Consider the following 21,177-nt stretch of genomic DNA (forward strand, 5'->3'; position numbering starts at 1 on the left):
TTGTATAGGTGCACTAGTTCGGCGAAGAGATGGTGATACAAGTGGTATATGGATAGTAGATTATAGTTTTTGTAATCTGAAATAATAAAAACAGCAAGGTAGCAAGTAATAAAAGTGAGCGTAAATAGTATTGCAATGTGTGGAAATAAGGCCTACGGTTCATACTTTCGCTAGTGTAAGTCCCTCAACAATACTAACATAATTGGATCATAAAACTATCCCTCAACATGCAACAAAGAGTCACTCCAAAGTCACTAATAGCGGAGAACGAATGAAGAGATTATGGTAGGGTACGAAACCACCTCAAAGTTATTCTTTCCAATCAATCTGTTGGGCTATTCCTATAAGTGTCACAAACAGCCCTAGAGTTCGTACTAGAATAACACTTTAAGACACAAATCAATCAAAACCCTAATGTCACCTAGATACTTCAATGTCACCTCAAGTATCCGTGGGTATGATTATACGACATGCATCACACAATCTTAGATTCATCTATTCAACCAACACAAAGGACCTCAAAGAGTGCCCCAAAGTTCTACCGGAGAATGACGACGAAAACGTGTGCCAACCCCTATGTTGTGACGCCCTTGATTCAATCGTACACTAATCATACACACAAATGTGTACGATCAAGATCAAGGACTCACGGAAAGATATCACAACAGTCAGGGGCCTCGAGGGATCGAATACATAAGCTCGAATACACAAGAGTCAGCGAAAGCAACAATATCTGAGTACATACATAAGTTAGACAAGTGTGCCTTAAGAAGGCTAGCACAAAAGCAAGAACGATCGAAAAGGCAAGGCCTCCTGCCTGGGAGCCTCCTAACTACTCCTAGTTGTCTGCGGTCTTCACGTAGTAGTAGGCATCCTCCGGGTAGTAGTAGTCTTCAGTGGCGTCGTCTGGCTCCTGGGATCCGTCATCTGGTCGCAACAACCGGGTATAGGGGAAAAAGAGGTAGCAAAGCAACCGTGAGTACTCATCCAAAGTACTCACAAGACTTACATCAAATCTAAACCAAGTATGCATCTGTATCAAAGGAGATGGGCTGTATCCGTGGACTAAACTGCAGAATGCCAAAAGGGAAGGGGAAAACCTAGCCTATCGAAGACTAGCATCTTCTGGAAACCACCATCTTGCAACAACAGAAGGGAGTAGAGTAGCATAAAGTAAATTAGCAGTAATGTTATCAACCTCGGCCAGAGATCCTTTCTCGACTCTCTGCGGGAAAGCAATCCCAGAGCCATACTATCCAGTTATCATCACAATCCAATTCTCATCACCATGTCTCACCTCAAGTATCCAGTTCTAGTTGTATCGATTGGGATACAACTCCAAGTGTCCGTTATCGTAGGACAGGCTATCGATAGATGTTTTCTTCCCTGCAGGGGTGCACCAACTCACCCATCATGCTTGATTAACTCCGGCCGGACACACTTTCCTGGGTCATGCCCGGCCTTGGCCAAACAATACGCCGCAACCCGACCTAGGCTTAAAAGAGAGGCCAGCACGCCGGACTAAACCTATGCCCCCAGGGGTCATGGGCCATCTCCCCGAGAACTCCTGCATGTTGCGAACGCGGCCAGTGAGCAGACCTAGCTACCTCCTTCAACAAGGTAGGTGCTTTCCAGTCCAACCCGGCGCGCGCCGCTCAGTCGCTGACGTCTATTAAGCTTCGGCTGATGTATACGACGCAGAACCCCCATACTATGCCCACGTGATGGTTAGTGCTATCAGGCCAGAGGCCCCTCGGATCAAATATCCAAATTGTAGTGGATTAGGAACGCGGTGTAACGAGCAGAGACTCACGATCGATGTGACCCCGTCGCCCCGTCTCGAGTACTTGCGGCAAGGACTAAGAATGCCCGGCCACGCCTCGTAAGTATCTCGCGGGAACCTTCCAGGTCAACTCGACTCCACATCACTCGCAATTAAGCTCGCGCGGGTACCACTCAAGGTCAACCCGTCTTTAGTCACATGGTTCAGTGCAAAGTCATAGTAACCATAGTAACTGTGTGTCTAACACCAAGGGGAGAACCCGAGGAATCACCCCCGATGAATTCCACTTGATGTTGTCATCAAGGTGAACGTAAGAGGATCCACCCTCGAGGTTCACGTTTGATGGGTTGCACGACAAAGCCGTAACGGAAGTGGTTAAGGAGGAAATCACCCTCGATGACCTCAACCGTAAAGCTACACTACGGAGATCTCATCAGGAGTGATGTAAGAGGTTCCACCCTCAACATTCGATGGTAACTCTGTAGAGTCGTACAACTAAGGGGGGGGGGGTGATGTGCGGTGTCGGGGCCTGGGCGTCGATCACGTTGATCGAGTCATCGAACATAAAGCGGGGCAACTGTGACAAGGTGGGGGTCACTGGATGGATCACTAACCATCCTATACTAAGTAGTTTAGGATAAGCAGGTAAGGTATGAAAGCAGGTAACAACAACAGGCTATGCATCAGAGTAGGATCATACAGAAAACAGTAGCAGTTCTAATGCAAGCATGAGAGGGAAAGAAATGAGCGATATCGGAATGCTCAAGGGGGGTTTGCTTGCCTGGAAGCTGTGTAGAAAAGGAAGAAGTGTCGTCGTCGACGTAGCCGATCACAGGGGCATCAGCAAGGGTCTTGGGGTCTACCGGAGAGAAGAGGGGGAAGAAACAGTAAATACAGAGCAAACACATGTATGGCAAGACAAAAGGTGGTGCTATGGGTGTTCTAACGCAGTACTACGCGATACCGGCGAGGGGGGATAACATCCGGAAAGTTTTCTCGGAGTTAGGCATTTTTGGACAGGCGAACCGGAGAGGAAAAGTTCGATGTTTGCTATGCTAGGAGCATGTGACGGACGAACGGAGAGCGTATTTCGATTCATCTCGTCGTTCTAAGCAAATTTCATGTATAACACTTTTTCATCCAAGCTACGGTTTAATTACTAGGATTTTCTAAAGATTTAAACATTTTCTGAAATTTTATTTATTTTAATCCGAATTAACCAAGTCAAAAGGACTGGTCTAAATGGGAGTTGGTGGCCCACATGTCACTGCTTTAATAATTTCCAAAAGGATTTATCTAAACTAAATAGATGGGACCCACATGTCACTTGCTAATAGGCTAACTTAGCACTAAACAAATACTAAGCTACACCTAACATAATTAAACAAGGACCGGCCACTACTGGGCATAGCCTAGCCGGCCACACGTACGGCGCGCAAACACACAGAGCGCGCGCGCGCGCACACACACAATGCTTAGGTTAAGAGAAGATAGCATTTTGTGATTTTTGTAGGATTTAAACCATGCATCAAATGAATTTGGTCCAGTGGAGTAATATGTAGTTTGTCAAGTGTACATTCTACTCATATTTATTTTTGGCCTGTTAGTAGTTGTTTAACCGCTGAGTAGAAGCTGCCTAGGGGGTTAGTCAAAGTAGATATTGAAAAGCTAACTAGTAGTACAGTAAGCAGCAGCAGTTAGCGCAGCAGCAGGGCAAGAGCTTCAGCAGAAGCAGCACGAGCAGGCACAGGGGCGCGCGCGGGACGGCAAGCAGGGCCGGGCGCGGCGTCGGGCGAGCAGCAGGCAACGAAGGCGGGCGCAGCCAGGCGGCGGTGAGAGTGGGATGCTGCGGGGTGACGCCGACGCGGCCGGGCGAACGGCGACGGCGGACAGGGCCAACAGCGGCGCAGCAGTAGACGACCTCGAGGCCAGGCGCGGGCGAGATGCAGGGGGTATGGCCAGGGCGCAGCTAGGCGAGGCCGGAGGCGAGCAAGCGCGGCCAGGGCGTGGCCCAAACGTCCGGCAACAGCAAGTAGGCATGGCCATGGGCAGCAGCACCACGTACGCGTACGCGTACGCGTACGCAGACGAGCTCGGGGACGGCGGCTACGGCAACAAATCAAGGGGGCAATGAAGGAGGATGGACGCGGCTCACTTCGAGGGAGGTCGTGGACGTTCCTGGAACCGCCGGGAGGCGCCGGTGGTGGAGATCGACGGCGATGGCGCCGTGGCCGTGGCGGGGAAGACGACCAGATGGCGAGGTTGTGGAGGGCTTCAGCTCGAACCGAAGGTTGTAGGCGATGCAGACGAGGCCGACGGAGCTGCAGAGCATAACCTCGCGGGTCGGGGACGGCTCCGGCCATGGGAACGACGGTGACGCGGCCATGGACGTGCTTGGGGCAGGGGAGATCTGTGGGGAGGGAGAGAGGGAAGGAGTGGGGGAGCCAGGAGGCAAGTGGGGAGGGGAGATGAGGGGAGCGAGGCGCAGGGGTGGGGCGTGGCCTTATCCCCTCGCCGGGGAGGCGCCGACGAGGTGGCTCGGTGGGAGCACGCGCCCTGTAGCGGCCTGAGACCGATGAACAGGAAGGAGAGGGGGTTCATACGGTGCGGGGAGCTGGGCTAGGCCTAGGGAAATAGGGGAGTGGGCCTTTTCTTTTCTGCAAATCTCTTTCCCTTTTCTTTTATAGTTTCTATTTTCAAATTTTGGCTATTGTTTTCTAGTAAATTGAAAAACTAAACGAGTCTTGTTAGAATGAGACTTGTCACAAAAATCTAGCACATTATTTCTAGGAGGCACAAAAAGTTTGAGGCCAAAGGGAATGTCTAACCATTTTTAGAAATTAAAAAGGCCAAATTTAAATGCTCCTGAATCACTAAATAAGTTTCCAGGGGCATTTTGAGAATCCAAAAGAGGTTGGTTCCAACATGACAAATATTCAGGGATTATTTGCCACACTTTGAGCATTTTTGTTTGCACGTTAGAAACTTTTGCCGTTTGACTAGATTTGAATTTTTAATTCGAACGGGATTGAATCATCGCGAGATTAACAACAATAATCGCGGTGGCGTGGTATCATTAACATGAGATTACTGTAACATAATTATCCGGGCGTCATATATGCATAGGTTCATGAACCCGCAAGTTGGTCACCAAAACATACATCAAGTGGCACGCGGTATCCCATTGTCACCACAGATATCCACGGCAAGACATACATCAAGTGTTATCAAGTCTTTAAAGACTCAATCCGATAAGATTACTTCAAGGGGAAAACTCAATTCATTACAAGCGAGAAGAGGAGGAGGAGAAACATAAGATCCAACTATAATAGCAAAGCTCGTGATACATTAAAATCGTATCATCTCAAGAACACGAGAGAGAGAGAGATCAAACACATAGCTACTGGTACACACCCTCATCCCCGAGGGAGAACTATTCCCTCCTCGTCATGTAGAGCACCGGGATGATGAAGATGGCCACCGGAGAAGGATTGCCCCCTCTGGCAGGGTGCCAGAACGGGTCTAGATTGACTTTTGGTGGCTACGGAGGCATCTGGCGGCGGAACTCCTGATCTATCGTGCGTTCTGGAAGTTTTAGGGTATATGGAGTTATATAGGCAGAAGAAGCACGTCAGGGGAGCCACGAGGGCCCCACGAGACAGGGGGGCGCACCCCCCACCCTCGTGGGCAGCTCCCGTATCTTCTGACGTGGGGTCCAAGTCCATCAGGTGTGTTTCCTTCCAAAAATAACTTCTCCAGTTGATTTCGTTCCGTTTCGACTCCGTCTGATATTCCTTTTCTTCAATACACTGAAATAGGCATAAAATAGCAAATCTGGGCTGGGCTCCGGTTAATAGGTTAGTCCCAAAAATAATATATAAGTGGATAATAAAGCCCAATATTGCCCAAAATAGTAGATAATATAGCATGAAGCAATCAAAATTATAGATACGTTGGAGACGTATCAAGCATCCCCAAGCTTAATTCCTGCTCGTCCTCGAGTAGGTAACACTACTAGGAAAAGGGCTATATATAGGATTGATACTAATGGCGCCTGCCCACCACCCCCCACCACTTCCCCCGTGCTCGCCGTCCCCGGCCGTGCTCGCTTCCCCCGCCGCACCCGACCACCTCCCTCACCGTCCCCCCTCCGCCCGCGCCCGCGCCCTCGCCGTCCCCCTCCCCCCACGGGCCCGCCTGCGTCAACCTCCCTCCCGAGCGCGACAGCTAGGGTTCCTAGCCGCCGCCACCGCTGCCGGCCCCGGCCCGCTCCAACGACCCCTGCGCCCGCTCCACACCCGCTCCGGCTCCCCCGCGCCCGCTCCACACCCGCTCCGGCTCCCCTCACAGCCATCCCCAAGGTCTGTTCTTGGCTACTGTCGATTTGCTACATAGAGCAGAGCAGAGCAGAGCAGTAACAGTGTCCTTGTTCGCGTCGCAGCTGATCCAGGAGGGGGACTGCACCGGATCCGCCATCGTCGAGGAGCCGCACAGCACCAGATCCACCTCGTCCTCTTCCTTGGGTCGCCGTCGTCTTCCTCAACTCCGGTCTCCGCTCCACCTCTGCTCCGTGGTTCAGTAGACTAATCCTATTGTCTTTGACTACTTGATTTAACTTGCTGTACTTCCCACTACAAGTTGATTTACTGAATATGCTACTCTAGTTCCCGGAGCTGGGTTTCTATTTGTGTGTTTGGTATACAGTTTCTAGTTTGTGCATCACTATAAGAGGAGTGCATTTTTCTAGGTTCTCTCACAATCTCCATATGTTAGTTTGTTATCTTTTATACTTACAGTACAACAGGTTAACAGTTTGAAAGCCAGACAGTGAGGCTTTCTAGTGTATGGTCCTAACACACAACAATTTTATTAGTTGAGGTTCACACTAGACAAACTTGTGCCAGCTAAGAAAAAAATAGAGTTCTACATTAACTTGTCTGCTAGCTGGAGCAAGAAGCCTGGACTAGTTTTCCTTAGCTATCGCCTCATTTAGAAAATATTGGACAAGATCCCAAGAGACTTGTTGTTTAAGCATCGTTGCAGTCAAACTCTGGAATATTTACAATGAAAATGACCAAAGGTATGGCCAGTGCCATCAGGAAATCACAGGTGAACCAATGCATCATAGTGGAACACTAAACTGACAATTCCATCATATGTATCACCAATCTTCTTGATTAGTGATTACCTGAATTAGTTTGTAAACTGTAGAGGTGGTTAGGCTCTGGTTAAAAATAAAAACAATAATAGAAGTTTTGTATTTTCTAAGTAAAAAACCCCACATATGCACCGGAGTAGACCTATGCATCAGAACCAAAGTAGACCTAGCTCTGCATTAGTTGTTTTGTGCTTCAAGTGTCCCAGTCAAGGACAAACTGAGTGGTTGCAAAATAATATTATGTGGTCAATGTGCATTAGTTCTGAACTGGTCAACCATGAATTGGGATGATAATGTTATTTTTCCTTCTTAACAGAATGGTGTCATAATCAGAACAAAGCTGCTGCAAATGCATACTTCTTTTTTACAAGTGCATCTGCACCTTCTGATCCATTTAGAGTTATCATAAATATATTTCCAAGGTTTTTTTCATTTCACTGTAGAGTCTTTGCTTCTGGACTCAATGCACATTCATCAGTCATAAGAGATAAATACTAGTAAGTCAAATGCACCAGAATTTGATCATGCCTCTTTTGAGAAGTATGTCTATTGATTCAAAATTGCCATGGCAAAAATATGTTTCAGAAAATGACATAGACTATAATTTCCTGGCATGATCCATAGAATAAAAATGTAGAATAAAAAATGCCATGATCCATACACTATAATTTTTTGTTGGGTGACATATTATATCTGGAATGGAAGCTCACATAAGTTGAGCTGATTTTTGTCCATATGAAAGCAGAGGACCATATGGTCTATGGCTGGGTTTTGTCTCCGACCATTGTGTCGTGATGATTTTGCAGGTACCCCGAGAGGCCGTTGAGTTTGCCGGAATGTCGATTAACTTCCGTTCTGGCAAATTCAGGTACTCCATATGTCCTATTTTCAGCAAAGGTCATGCTGAAATTTTCCGTGAATTTTAGCATGACTTTGCTAAAAATCGGACATATGAGGTACTTGCTACTAATGCATGGGTCGGGGTATCTTAGTACTTAGTTAAGTAGGATCAACTGCCCCTTTATTCTTGCTGCATTAAACCATAGGTGGCAATAGAGCCAAGTGATTAGTGCCAAGTGATTAGGCCCAACCTAGGGTGCCTCGGCATCGATAAACCCTAAATGATGAAAACTTAACTTGGCTGCCACGGATGCCTCGGTGTCGATGAGAACCTAAATGATCTACGCTTAGGCTTTTAGGGTGCCTCGGCGTTGACAAACCCTAAATGATGAAAGCTTAGGCTTTTAGGGTGCCTCGGTGTCGACAAACCCTAAATGATGAGACCATGATCTTGTTCCTTGACAATAACCAACTTTTTGACCAAACTTTTTTCCTATTTAGAGCGAAACATGGCCCACAACGATAAGGCCGGTGGTTCGGGCGGCAAGAAATTCTAGGAGCTGTCCTAGGAGATGGAGGAACAACCTCATCGCTATGAGGACGCAGCGAAAGACACCGATCCTGATTACACAACCCCTAGTGGCGTCGGGGAAGACACCACTGATGGTGCCGCCGAGGATGCCACCACTGATGATGGCGGCGCACACACAGATGGCAGCCAACCGAAGAAGCAAAGGAAGGACCGGGGCCCAAATGCGCTCCGCACCCTCAAGGAGGAATTCACTCAAGTGGACTCCGACGGGAATCCAATGGAGCCCAAACATATAGTCAAGGGGTACTCGCTTCAGCTCGGGTGCATTCTCTGGATCACCGCCTCGATCAACACCGAGAACCTTAGGCATAAGGACCGAGGGAATTTGCGCAACCTCGTCTTCACGAAGCTGCACGAACGATACAAGTTCCCCGCCGAATTTGAAAACACACGCCTCTCAGGGAATAAAGTGAACAATGCCGCCCTCACGAAGATGAGCACGGCCCTGTCTACTTGGAAAAGCACGGTGAAGAGAATGATTGATAAAGGTGATAGTTATGAGAAGATCAAGGCGAAATATCCTTTGATGAGCGAAGATGAGTACAAGGAGTTCAAGATCAAGTGCGAGAGCAGTGCAACCTCCGAATCAAGTCAGTGGGGGAAAGAAATGCGGGAGTTGAACTTATGGGAACACAAACTCGGTCCCGGCGGTTACAGAGTGGCGGAGCCTATATGGGACAAGGAGGACGCAGAGCGTGCCGAGCAAGGCCTACCGCCCCACTTCGAGAAATACAGCGGTGACAAGCAGACCAGGAACTATGTCAGGGCCCGGTACAAGGAGGACCCGATAACAAAGGAGCTTACCACGGATCCGAAGACCAGGGCGCTTGAGCATCTTCTGGTAAGGAATACACCCCCGCGTAATTAGCTCCATATGGTTGCACTCTAATTAATCCCCAATATTTCTAAATGGTTCACGTTCCTTTCGTAGGAAACTGAAAGCAGTAGCGCGGGGTTGTCTAAGAGCTCCCCTTTCGACACCCCTTTAAATAGGGCGTTGAACGTAATGAAAAACAAGGATAAGCTCACTAAGCCGACATCAGCTGGTCGTGTGGCCGGCAAAGGCTTGTCCACAAAATGGGGGTCATACTATACCGCTGGTGTGCGGAAGGAGAAAAAGACCAGCTCGTAAAGCCAGGCGCGTGAGGTTGAAGAACTCAAGGCACAAGTGGCACGGATTCCGGAGCTTGTCCAAGAGCAAGTGCAACAACAACTTGGAACGACGCTCAACGCCATGGTGCCTACGTTGATTCATGGGCTGACGACGTGGATTGTGGGCGGCCAACAGGGGCCTCCCCCGATTCCCAGCTTCACGGCCAGCAACTCGCACAGCGCGCAGACGACGCCATTGGTGTCTCCGGCGGCGGCGCCGTTGGTGTCTCCGGCGGAGGCGGTATTCGTGTCTCCGGCGCCGGCACGGGCATTGAAGCTCCGTCAGTTGCACGCCCGCCGTTGGCGGTGCCTCGACATTAGCCGAGCTCGACGGCATCACGGTAACCAAGCCTCTCGGCCGATGACTTCATCTCCTTGCCTTTGACTGGGCATCCCTGACGCCATGTACATGTTTTCGCAGGGCACCGCCGACGTTCCTTGCACTCTACTGCATTTCGTGGGCGCCGAGTTGGTCGATGTCGCCAAGGGCAGAATCATTCAACCGGGCAACCCCATGTTCCACGGTAATCCGATGCCACCCACAATGTATAGGGTTGAAGTGGTTCGGGTGCTGCCAGGCTACGACAAGCTGTTACCTCCGATTTAACCCGCTGGGGCCGACGAAGAAGATGAGATGACCCTCAGCACCTGCGTAAACTGGCCCCTGCTTTGGCCGAAGAGCCAGATTCGTTTGGGGGCGGGGGACACCACCCCACAGACAAGACCGCCAGTCGTGCCGGCGCCAAGCCATGGCAAGAACGCCGCAACGCTACCGGACCTGCCGGACATCCCTATGGCACAGGATCCGGACAGCCCTATGGCACAGGATCCGGACGGCGACGACAACGATGACGGTACATTTACCAAAGTTGATAAGTACTTTGCCGAACATGGGTACGCTGACGAGTTCTGCGGGCCTCTTTCTCAAGAACCCAACCAAGACGGCCGCGATCTAGCTGGTACGGCAGAGAAATCCAATTGCAACAGGCGTCGTCTGGTGTTCAGTTCTCAGGACACGCCTCCAGCTCCCGCCTTCACCGAGCCTCAGATAGCTGAGGTGCGAAATATTATCAGCCCCAACACGCTCAAGAAGGCGGTCTGTGAGCAGAACTCAGTCCCATTACAGGAGATCAAGAAGAAGGGACGGAAATGAAAGACTAACAAGGGCGCCGGTGCGAGCCAGCCGGCACCGAGTTTGATCCGTGCTCAGGACGGGCCACCTTCACCTAAGGATATCTCGAGGAGGGTGCATGTGGCGGGTAGGGCGATGCTACCGCCAAATATGCTGAATGCTGCAACCGGTGCTATGCGGAGTCTGCACGACAGTGTTCTTTCTTTGGAGAAGTGGCGTCTCAGAGAGAAGGATGTGGCATACCCGGTTTTCGTGGCCAAGGTGCCAGAGGGCAAGGGCTTTGTGGATGGCGACATCGGGGGTACGACCGTCCTGCGGTTTGATGACATCTTTGCTATGTTTAACCTTCATCCGCTGCATTACACCTTCGTTTGGCTGTTTTCGCTGAGTATGGAGATGCGGATCATTAGAGACAAGACCCCGGACATCGTGATAGTCGACCCCTTCTACATGCGTGCCAAGCACTTGAGCAGCGCTGGGACCGCCAAGTTGCGAGTTCACACCTCGAAGGCGTCATTATGGCAAACCCAGATAAGGATAACTTCCTTGTGGCTTACTTTCCCGAGTAAGTCATCCCTTAACCGCCCGTAACATATGATTTCTTAGATTTCGATCGTTTTTTTTCTAACATTCCGTGTTCTGTGCAGTGACACACATTGCACACTCATCCTCTTAAGCCCGAAATATTCCATGGCCATGTATTTAGACCCGAACCGTAACTCCAAGATAGACTACACAAATGTCAAGCAAGTTCTTGATGATGTTCTCCCCGCCTACGCCAAATCTGGAGGCACCTTCACCAGGGCAGTTCGTAAGTATGGCAAGCACATGTTCTCACACAATACGAAGTTCTGCTGCGTCAAGCAGCCGCCTGGCGGTCAGAAGGATGCCTACTACGCCCTCCATCACATGCGGGCGATCGTAAGGTACCATCATCAACTTCTGCTACCAGATAATCTCAAAGATTGGGCCACGAGCTTGTCGGCAGTCCAGGACGCGGACCTCAGACAAGAATTCTTTCGCATCCAGTCAGAGTTTGCGGACATCATCCATCAAGATGTCCTTCATACCTCGGGGCAGTTCTTCCTCAGATATCAACCGTCCAACAGTGAGATAGATGAAATGCTACAAATGCAGGGTGACAACGACCGCGATTTCATGACCATCATGACAGACGGCGGCTTCATCCACGTTCCTGTCCGATGAGTCGAGTCGAAAGTAGTGATGTGTAGTTCTGAAACATTGATTGGATCATGTTGTAATTATACTTTAATGAATTCGTATGTCTCTTTGGTTTGGACAGTCGTTCAACTTAGATGTAATCGATGCTATTTATTAGTAGGACCATGAATCGTGCTATTAATGTCTTGCTTTTCTCTTCCGATCCTTTTGTTGCATACTTACATATTGCTTATGTATTGTCTGTTGTTTGGCTTGTGCATAGAGATGCCGTCGTATGTCGTGTACAAGGGTAAGGTTCCCGGAGTCTACGACGACTGGGAGGAGTGTCGGAGACAGGTTCACCGTTTCAGCGGTAATAGTTACAAAGGGTACACCACTAGGGCGGAGGCCGAATCTAGATACGCCCGCTATCTAGCGGGAGAGAGGAGGGAGCGTTGGAGGAACCGGATAAAGACCATTTTGATCGCGATGATGCTCATCGTGATGACCACAGCTCTCTTCTATGTGATGGTAGTTTAGATGATCGATATCGACTTGTAATGTGAAGACAAACTCGATACTCGCGGTCTTGAGACTTGTAATGTTTTATCTTTGTTCGGTCTTTTGAATTCGGAGACTAATATGATGAATTGTATTCGGAGACTAATCTTCTATTGTATTCGATGAATCTGATGTTGCTGTCTATATTCTATCTAATAATATATTTTATATTCTGTCTAATAATATATTTTATAACCTGCGCAAAAATCAGAAAAGGAAAAAAACCAAATATTCATACTAATGGCGCATCACCACCAGGTGCGCCATTAGTATGCCAAAGGATACTAATGGCGCATCAACAGAGAATGTGCCATTAGTATGATAAAGCCATGCTTATGTATGGCCCCCCGGGAGGCACACTAATGGCACATGCCGTTACATACTAATGGCGCACTAGGTGGTGCGCCATTAGTATACCAGATACTAATGACGCACTAGTGGTGCGCCATTAGTAAAAATTACTAGTGGTGTGCTACTAATGGCGCACCGGTGATGCGCCATTAGTAGGCAAAACCGGTGCGCCATTAGTAGGCCTTTTCCTAGTAGTGTAAATGATAAAAAAGATAATTTTTGATGTGGAATGCTAGTTGGCATAATTTTAATGTAATTCTTCTTAATTGTGGCAAGAATATTCAGATCCATAAGATTCAAGACAAAAGTTTATATTGACATAGAAATAATAATACTTCAAGCATACTAACAAAGCAATTATGTCTTCTCAAAATAACATGGCTAAAGAAAGCTATCCCTACAAAATCATATAGTCTTGCTATGCTCCATCTTCACCACACAAAGTATTTAAATCATGCACAACCCCGATGACAAGTCAAGCAATTGTTTCATACTTTTGATGTTCTCAAATTTTTTCAATCTTCACGCAATACATGAGCGTGTGCCATGGATATAGCACTATAGGTGGAATAGAATGGTGGTTGTGGAGAAGACAAAAAGGGAGAAGATAGTCTCACATCAACTAGGCGTATCAACGGGCTATGGAGATGCCCATCAATAGATATCAATGTGAGTGAGTAGGGATTGCCATGCAACGGATGCAGTAGAGCTATAAATGTATGAAAGCTCAACAAAAGAAACTAGTGGGTGTGCATCCAACTCGCTTGCTCACGAAGAACTAGGGCATTTTGAGGAACCCATCATTGGAATATACAAGCCAAGTTCTATAATGAAAGATTCCCACTAGTATATGAAAGTGACAACATAGGAGACTCTCTATATGAAGATCATGGTGCTACTTTGAAGCACAAGTGTGGTAAAAGTATAGTAGCATTGTCCCTTTTATTATTTTTATTATTTTTTTATTTGGCCTTTCTTTTTTATGGTCTTTCTCTTTTTTTTATTTGGCCTTCCCTTTTTTTATTTGGCCTTTCTTTTTTTTATTTTTTTATTTGGGACAATGCTCTATTAATGATGATCATCACACTTCTATTTATTTACAACTCAATGATTACAACTCGATACTAGAACAAAGTATGACTCTATATGAATGCCTCCGGCGGTGTATCGGGATGTGCAATGATGCATGAGTGACATGTATGAAAGAATTATGAACGGTGGCTTTGCCACAAATACTATGTCAACTACATGATCATGCTAAGCAATATGACAATGATGAATGTGTGTCATAATAAACGGAATGGTAGAAAGTTGCATGGCAATATATCTCGGAATGGCTATGGAAATGCCATAATAGGTAGGTATGGTGGCTGTTTTGAGGAAGGTATATGGTGGGTTTATGGTACCGGCGAAAGTTGCGCGGTACTAGAGAGGCTAGCAAAGGTGGAAGGGTGAGAGTGCGTATAATCCATGGACTCAACATTAGTCATAAAGAACTCATATACTTATTGCAAAAATCTACAAGTTATCAAAGAAAAGTACTACACGCATGCTCCTAGGGGGATAGATTGGTAGGAAAAGACCATCGCTCGTCCCCGACCGCCACTCATAAGGAAGACAATCAATAAATAAATCATGCTCCGACTTCGTCACATGACGGTTCACCATACGTGTATGCTACGGGAATCACAAACTTTAACACATGTATTCTTTAAATTCACAGCTACTCAACTAGCATGACTCTAATATCACCATCTCCATATCTCAAAACAATTATCAAGTATCAAACTTCTCCTAGTATTCAACACACTCATAAGAGAATTTTATTATTCTTGAATACCTAGCTTATTAGGATTTTAAGCAAATTTCCATGCTATTTAAGACTCTCAAAATAATATAAGTGAAGCATGAGAGTTCATCTATTTCTATAAAATAAAACCTCCTCCGTGCTCTAAAATATATAAGTGAAGCACTAGAGCAAATGACAAACTACTCCGAAAGATATAAGTGAAGATCAATGAGTAGTTGAATAATGATGCAACTATGTGAAGACTCTCTAACATTTAGTAATTTCAGATCTTGGTATTATATTCAAACATAAAGCAAAGCAAAATAAAATGACATTCTAAGAATAGCAAACATCATGTGAAGAAGCAAAAACTTAGGATCAACCGAAACTAACCGATAATTGTTGAAGAAGAAAGGTGGGATGCCAACCGGGGCATCCCCAAGCTTAGATGCTTGAGACTTCTTGAAATATTATCTTGGGGTGCCTTGGGCATCCCCAAGCTTGAGCTTTTGTTTCTCCTTAATTCCTCTCATATCACGGTCTCCCTATATCTCAAAAGCTTCATCCACACAAAACTCAACAAGGAATCGTGAGATAAGTTAGTATAAACCATTGCCAAAACCTTATCATACTCTACTGTAGCAAATCACTAAAATTATTATTCAACATTGCATACTAAATTCCTCTGCATATTTAATAGCCCTATCCTCAAATAGAATCATTAAAGAAGCAAACATATGCAAACAATGCAAACATAACAGCAATCTACCCAAACAGGATAGTCTGTAAAGAATGCTGCAACATCCATACTTGCCTAGCTCCAAAAATTATGAAATAAAATTCCCACTGTAGTAAAATTATCAGGGCTTAATATTCAAAAGGTTTCAATATTTTATCACATTCTGACTTTTCTAGGGAATTATTGCAACAATGGTAAACTTTCTGTTTTCAAACAGCAACATGTATACTTGTAACATAGGCATAGTAAAGACTATCAATGACACTTTTATTGAAATAAAAGATGCAAAACATTGTTATAAATAACAGCAAGTAGATCCTAACAAATTAAATTGATGCTCCAATCAAAACATATATCATGTGGCGAATAAAAATATAGCTCCAAGTAAAGTTACCGATGAACGAAGACGAAGGAGGGGATGCCTTCCGGGGCATCCCCAAGATTAGGCTCTTGGCTATACTTGAATATTACCTTGGGGTGCCTCAGGCATCCCCAAGCTTAGGCTCTTGCCACTACTTATTCCATAGTCCATCGAATCCTTACCCAAAACTTGAAAACTTCACAACACAAAACTTAACAGAAAACTCGTAAGCTCCGTTAGTATAAGAAAATAAATCACCACTTCAAGGTACTGTAATGAACTCATTATTTATTTATATTGGTGTTAAAAATAATGTATTCCAATTTCTCTATGGTTTATAAACTATTTTACTAGCCATAGATTCATCAGAATAAGTAAACAACACATGAAAAACAGAATCTGTCAAAAACAGAACAGTCTGTAGTAATCTGGATCAAACGTATACTTCTGTAACTCATAAAATTCTCAAATAAATTGCTGGACCTGAGGAATTTATATATTAATCATCTGAAAAAAGAATTAACTAAATAGCACTCTCCAAATAAAAATTGCAGAAATTCTCGTGAGCGCTAAAGTTTCTGGTTTTTACAGCATGATCAACAAGACCTTCGCGAAGTCTTCCCAAAGGTTCTACTTGGTACAAACACTAATTAAAAGCATAAAACCACATCTAAACAGAGGCTAGATGGATTATTTATTATTAAACAGGAACAAAATGCAAGGACCTAAAAGAAAATTGGGTTGCCTCCCAACAAGCGCTATCGTTTAATGCCCCTAGCTAGGCATGATGATTTCAATGGTGCTCACATAAAGGATAAGAATTGTAACATAAAGAGAGCATCATGAAGAATATGACTAGCACATTTAAGTCTAACATACTTACTATGCATAGGGATTTTGTGAGCAAACAACTTGTGGGAACAAGAATCAACTTGCATAGGAAGGTAAAACAAGCATAACTTCAAAAATTTAAGCACATAGAGAGGAAACTTGATATTATTGCAATTCCTACAAGCATATGTTCCTCCCTCATAATAATTTTCAGTAGCATCATGAATGAATTCAACAATATAACCAGCACCTAAAGCATTCTTTTCATGATCTACAAGCATAGAAAATTTACTACTCTCCACATAAGCAGAATTCTTCTCATTTGGGATAGTGGGAGTATCATAAGAGACTTGAATACTATAAATTGTTTCCACATTAAAAGAGTAATGTTCATAAAAGGGGTAACCATAATCATGACAAGTTTTATAAATATAATCACTACTTTTTATAGCATAAGTATCATCACAATAATCACCATAAGTAGGAGGCATGCTATCATCATTATAAACTTGCATATCAAAACTTGGGAGACTAAAAATATCATCTTCATTAATCATAGCTTCCCCAAGCTTGGGACAAACATTAATTGCAGCAAATATATTCTCAAATATGTCATCCTCATCAAACATAGCTTCCCCAAGCTTGGGCATTTTCATATCATAAGCATAATCACTCTCATCATTAATAGTATAGATAGCACTGATAGTGTAGCAACTATTATATTCTTCAAAGCAAGTACCAAAAAGATTTTCAAGATCATAAGAAGTGTCATTATCTTCCATAATTATATTTTCATGAGGCACAATAGTAATAGGGGCAGCATTATTTGGGAGAGACATCTTTTTACCTCTCTTCCTTTTTCTTTTCTTCTTCTTCACCACATCATGTGTGGGTTCAATCCTATTTTTGGAGCTCCTTATTAATGAGATTGGTTGAATAGGAGGCTCCTCCTTGTTACCTGATTCATCATAAGAAATAATAGGAGGATATTGGGAAGTCTCTTCCCTTTCATTAGTATTCTCTTCATCTCCTATTTGTTTTCTTTTCTTTATGTAATTGGCAATATAAGGATTTTCAATGCAATTCACCGCACAATACATATAAATCTTCTCTAGATCAAAACCAAGAAGTTTATCGAGATTAAATTTTGGAATACCCTCAGTTATACGTTTCATTTCTTCATAACCCAAGAGCAAACTAATTTCATTATGATGTGCAAGGGAAATCAAGTCATCACAATTTTTGGACATGATACGGTCATGAAACAATTTGCATTTGATATTTAAGTAACCATGTTCATTGCAAAGTTCGCAAGTATGGGTAAGATATCTTAAATTTTCAGCACATTCATCTAGCTCTTCTTGCAACAATTTAGTTTCTAAGTACTTATGCCTCTTGCTATATCTATCTTCCCTATTTGGTGTGTACTTGCAAACCCAGTCTACTCCACAAAAATTGACATGTTTATAGGAGGCATTTTCATCATAACTAGTGCAATCATCATTAGCATCATGGATATTCAAAGAATTCGAACTAACAACATTGCAATCATGCTCAACATTCAAATATTTAGTGCCAAACATTTTAGAGATCTCTTCTTCTAGCACTTGAGCACAATTATCCTTTCCATCATACTCACGAAAGATATTAAAAAGATGAAGCATATGAGACAAACTCAATTCCATTTTTTTGTAGTTTTCTTTTATAAACTAAACTAGTGATAAAACAAGGAACTAAAAGACTCGATTGCAAGATCTAAAGATATACCTTCAAGCACTCACCTCCCCGGCAATGGCGCCAGAAAAGAGCTTGATGTCTACTACACAACCTTCTTCTTGTAGACATTGTTGGGCCTGCAAGTGCACAGGTTTGTACGACAGTAGCAAATTTCCCTCAAGTGGATGACCTAAGGTTTATCAATCCGTAGGAGGCGTAGGATGAATATGGTCTCTCTCAAGCAACCCTGCAACCAAATAACAAAGAGTATCTTGTGTCCCCAACACACCCAATACAATGGTAAATTGTATAGGTGCACTAGTTCGGCGAAGAGATGGTGATACAAGTGGTATATGGATACTAGATAATAGTTTTTGTAATCTGAAATAATAAAAACAGCAAGGTAGCAAGTGATAAAAGTGAGCGTAAACCGTATTGCAATGTGTGGAAATAAGGCCTAGGGTTAATACTTTCGCTAGTGTAAGTTCCCTCAACAATACTAACATAATTGGATCATAAAACTATCCCTCAACATGCAACAAAGAGTCACTCCAAAGTCACTAATAGCGGAGAACGAACGAAGAGATTATGGTAGGGTACGAAACCACCTCAAAGTTATTCTTTCCAATCAATCTGTTGGGCTATTCCTATAAGTGTCACAAACAGCCGTAGAGTTCGTACTAGAATAACACCTTAAGACACAAATCAATCAAAACCCTAATGTCACCTAGATACTCCAATGTCACCTCAAGTATCCGTGGGTATGATTATACGATATCCATCACGCAATCTCAGATTCATCTATTCAACCAACACAAAGGACCTCAAAGAGTGCCCCAAAGTTCTACCGGAGAATCACGACGAAAACGTGTGCCAACCCCTATGCATAGGTTCATGAACCCGCAAGTTGGTCACCAAAACATACATCAAGTGGCACACGGTATCCCATTGTCACCACAGATATCCACGGCAAGACGTACATCAAGTGTTCTCAAGTCTTTAAAGACTCAATCCGATAAGATTACTTCAAGGGGAAAACTCAATTCATTACAAGAGAGAAGAGGGGGAGGAGAAACATAAGATCCAACTATAATAGCAAAGCTCGCGAGAGAGAGAGAGATCAAACACAAAGCTACTGGTACATACCCTCAGCCCCGCGGGAGAACTACTCCCTCCTCGTCATGGAGAGCACCGGGATGATGAAGATGGCCACCAGAGAAGGATTGCCCCCTCCGGCAGGGTGCCGGAACGGGTCTAGATTGACTTTTGGTGGTTACGGAGGCTTCTGGCAGCGGAACTCCCGATCTATCGTGCGTTCTGGAAGTTTTAGCGTATATGGAGTTATATAGGCAGAAGAAGCACGTCAGGGGAGCCACGGGGGCCCCACGAGACAGGGGGCACGCCCTAGGGGGGTGGGCATGCCCCCCACCCTCGTGGGCAGCTCCCGTATCTTCTAACGTGGGGTCCAAGTCCATCAGGTGTGTTTCCTTCCAAAAATAACTTCTCCAGTTGATTTCGTTCCGTTTCGACTCCGTCTGATATTCCTTTTCTTCAAAACACTAAAATAGGTATAAAACAACAAATCTGGGCTGGGCCTCCGGTTAATAGATTAGTCCCAAAAATAATATAAAAGTGGATAATAAAGCCCAATATTGCCCAAAACAGTAGATAATATAGCATGGAGCAATCAAAAATTATAGATACGTTGGAGACGTATCACGCGCTTCGCGCCGGGTTTGCCATGCGCGGGGACACATCATGGACGAAGGCACGCATCGGTGTTGCCAGCATAGGGCATGCGTAGACGGACGAAGATGAAGTTGACGAAGCGCCACACCATGCTTGCCAGGTCGGGGGACATGTCATGGACGATGGCACGCATCGGTGTTGCCAGCACCGGGTATGCGTAGACGAGGGACCTACACAAGTTGTATGCCATGTCGAGGAGTCAGACGGGTCAGCACAGAAGGAGACTCGACGATGGTTGTGGCATCAATTGGCACGGGGCCGATGTCACCAACGGTGCTCGGAGTAGACGAAGTGGTCGGGGAAGATGATGGCGACGCTGGCGACGGGTTGTTGCTAGACGAAGGTGAAGGGGGTGGATGGGCGGCGGCGGCTATGGGGGTAGCAGTGGCAACGGCCAAAGAAGAGCGGCGGTGGCAGCCTGACGACAACAACAGCTAGGTTAGGAGCATCGCGACAGTGCTCGAAGTACGCGAGAAACCTGACAGCGTGACGAAGACCAGCGCAGACGGTGGCATTCCCGCGCCAAGGGAGGCTGCTCGGCCCATACCACGGGAAGTTGATGCATGGGGACGACAGAGTGGACATTGGGCCGCGGCGCTCCGGCCCGAAGGGGCGACACAGCGGTAGCAGGCGGGCCAGGACGACGTCGGGAACGGCCTCGGGGCAGCGGCGTGGACCACGTGTCGCGGCACTATGGCCCGAATGGGCGACGCACGAGTCGATGTAGCCACGGGGAGAACCACGGGGCGGTGGCGCTGCGGCCCGACGGGGCAACATGATGACCCACAAGTATAGGGGATCTATCGTAGTCCTTTCGATAAGTAAGAGTGTCGAACCCAATGAGGAGCAGAAGGAAATGACAAGCGGTTTTCAGCAAGGTATTCTCTGCAAGCACTGAAATTATAGGTAACAAATAGTTTTATGATAAGGTAATTTGTGACGGGTAACAAGTAACAAGTGTAAATAAAGTGCAGCAAGATGGCCCAATCCTTTTTGTAGCAAAGGACAAGCCTGGACAAACTCTTATATAGAGAAAAGTGCTCCCGAGAACACATGGGAATTATCATCAAGTTAGTTTTCATCACGCTCATATGATTCCCGTTCGATACTTTCATAATTTGATATGTGGGTGGACCGGTGCTTGGATGTTTTCCTTACTTGGACAAGCATCCCACTTATGATTAACTCCTATTGCAAGCATCCACAACTACAAAAGAAGTATTAAGGTAAACCTAACCATAGCATGAAACATGTGGATCCAA

At 45.5% G+C, this 21,177-nt stretch overlaps 1 protein-coding gene across 2 annotated transcripts; it reads right to left on the reverse strand.

Moving 5' to 3' along the window:
* Positions 1-846: 846 nt before the first annotated feature.
* On the reverse strand, positions 847-4,248 carry LOC123147288 (uncharacterized). Of its 2 annotated transcripts, none has more exons than XM_044566524.1 (2): positions 3,939-4,248; positions 847-927 (listed from the first exon to the last, which is right to left on the reverse strand). In XM_044566524.1, exons 1-2 carry the CDS (start codon positions 4,167-4,169, stop codon positions 856-858), a joined length of 303 nt encoding a protein of 100 aa, XP_044422459.1. In that variant the 5' UTR covers positions 4,170-4,248; the 3' UTR covers positions 847-855. The 2 variants fall into 2 exon arrangements, with proteins under 2 accessions (XP_044422459.1, XP_044422460.1); XM_044566525.1 differs by lacking the exon at positions 847-927 and adding an exon at positions 2,565-2,642.
* Positions 4,249-21,177: the final 16,929 nt, after the last annotated feature.

The sequence above is a fragment of the Triticum aestivum genome, chromosome 7A (genome assembly GCF_018294505.1).
Source record: "Triticum aestivum cultivar Chinese Spring chromosome 7A, IWGSC CS RefSeq v2.1, whole genome shotgun sequence".
Taxonomy (NCBI): Eukaryota; Viridiplantae; Streptophyta; class Magnoliopsida; order Poales; family Poaceae; genus Triticum; species Triticum aestivum.

Coding starts and splice junctions, on each gene's coding strand:
- LOC123147288 (XM_044566524.1), bottom strand. CDS start 4,169: ATGGCCGCGTCACCGTCGTTCCCATGGCCGGAGCCGTCCCCGACCCGC. Junction 928..3,938: donor CGTCCACGACCTCCCTCGAA/GTGAGCCGCGTC, acceptor TGTTGCGACCAG/ATGACGGATCCCAGGAGCCA.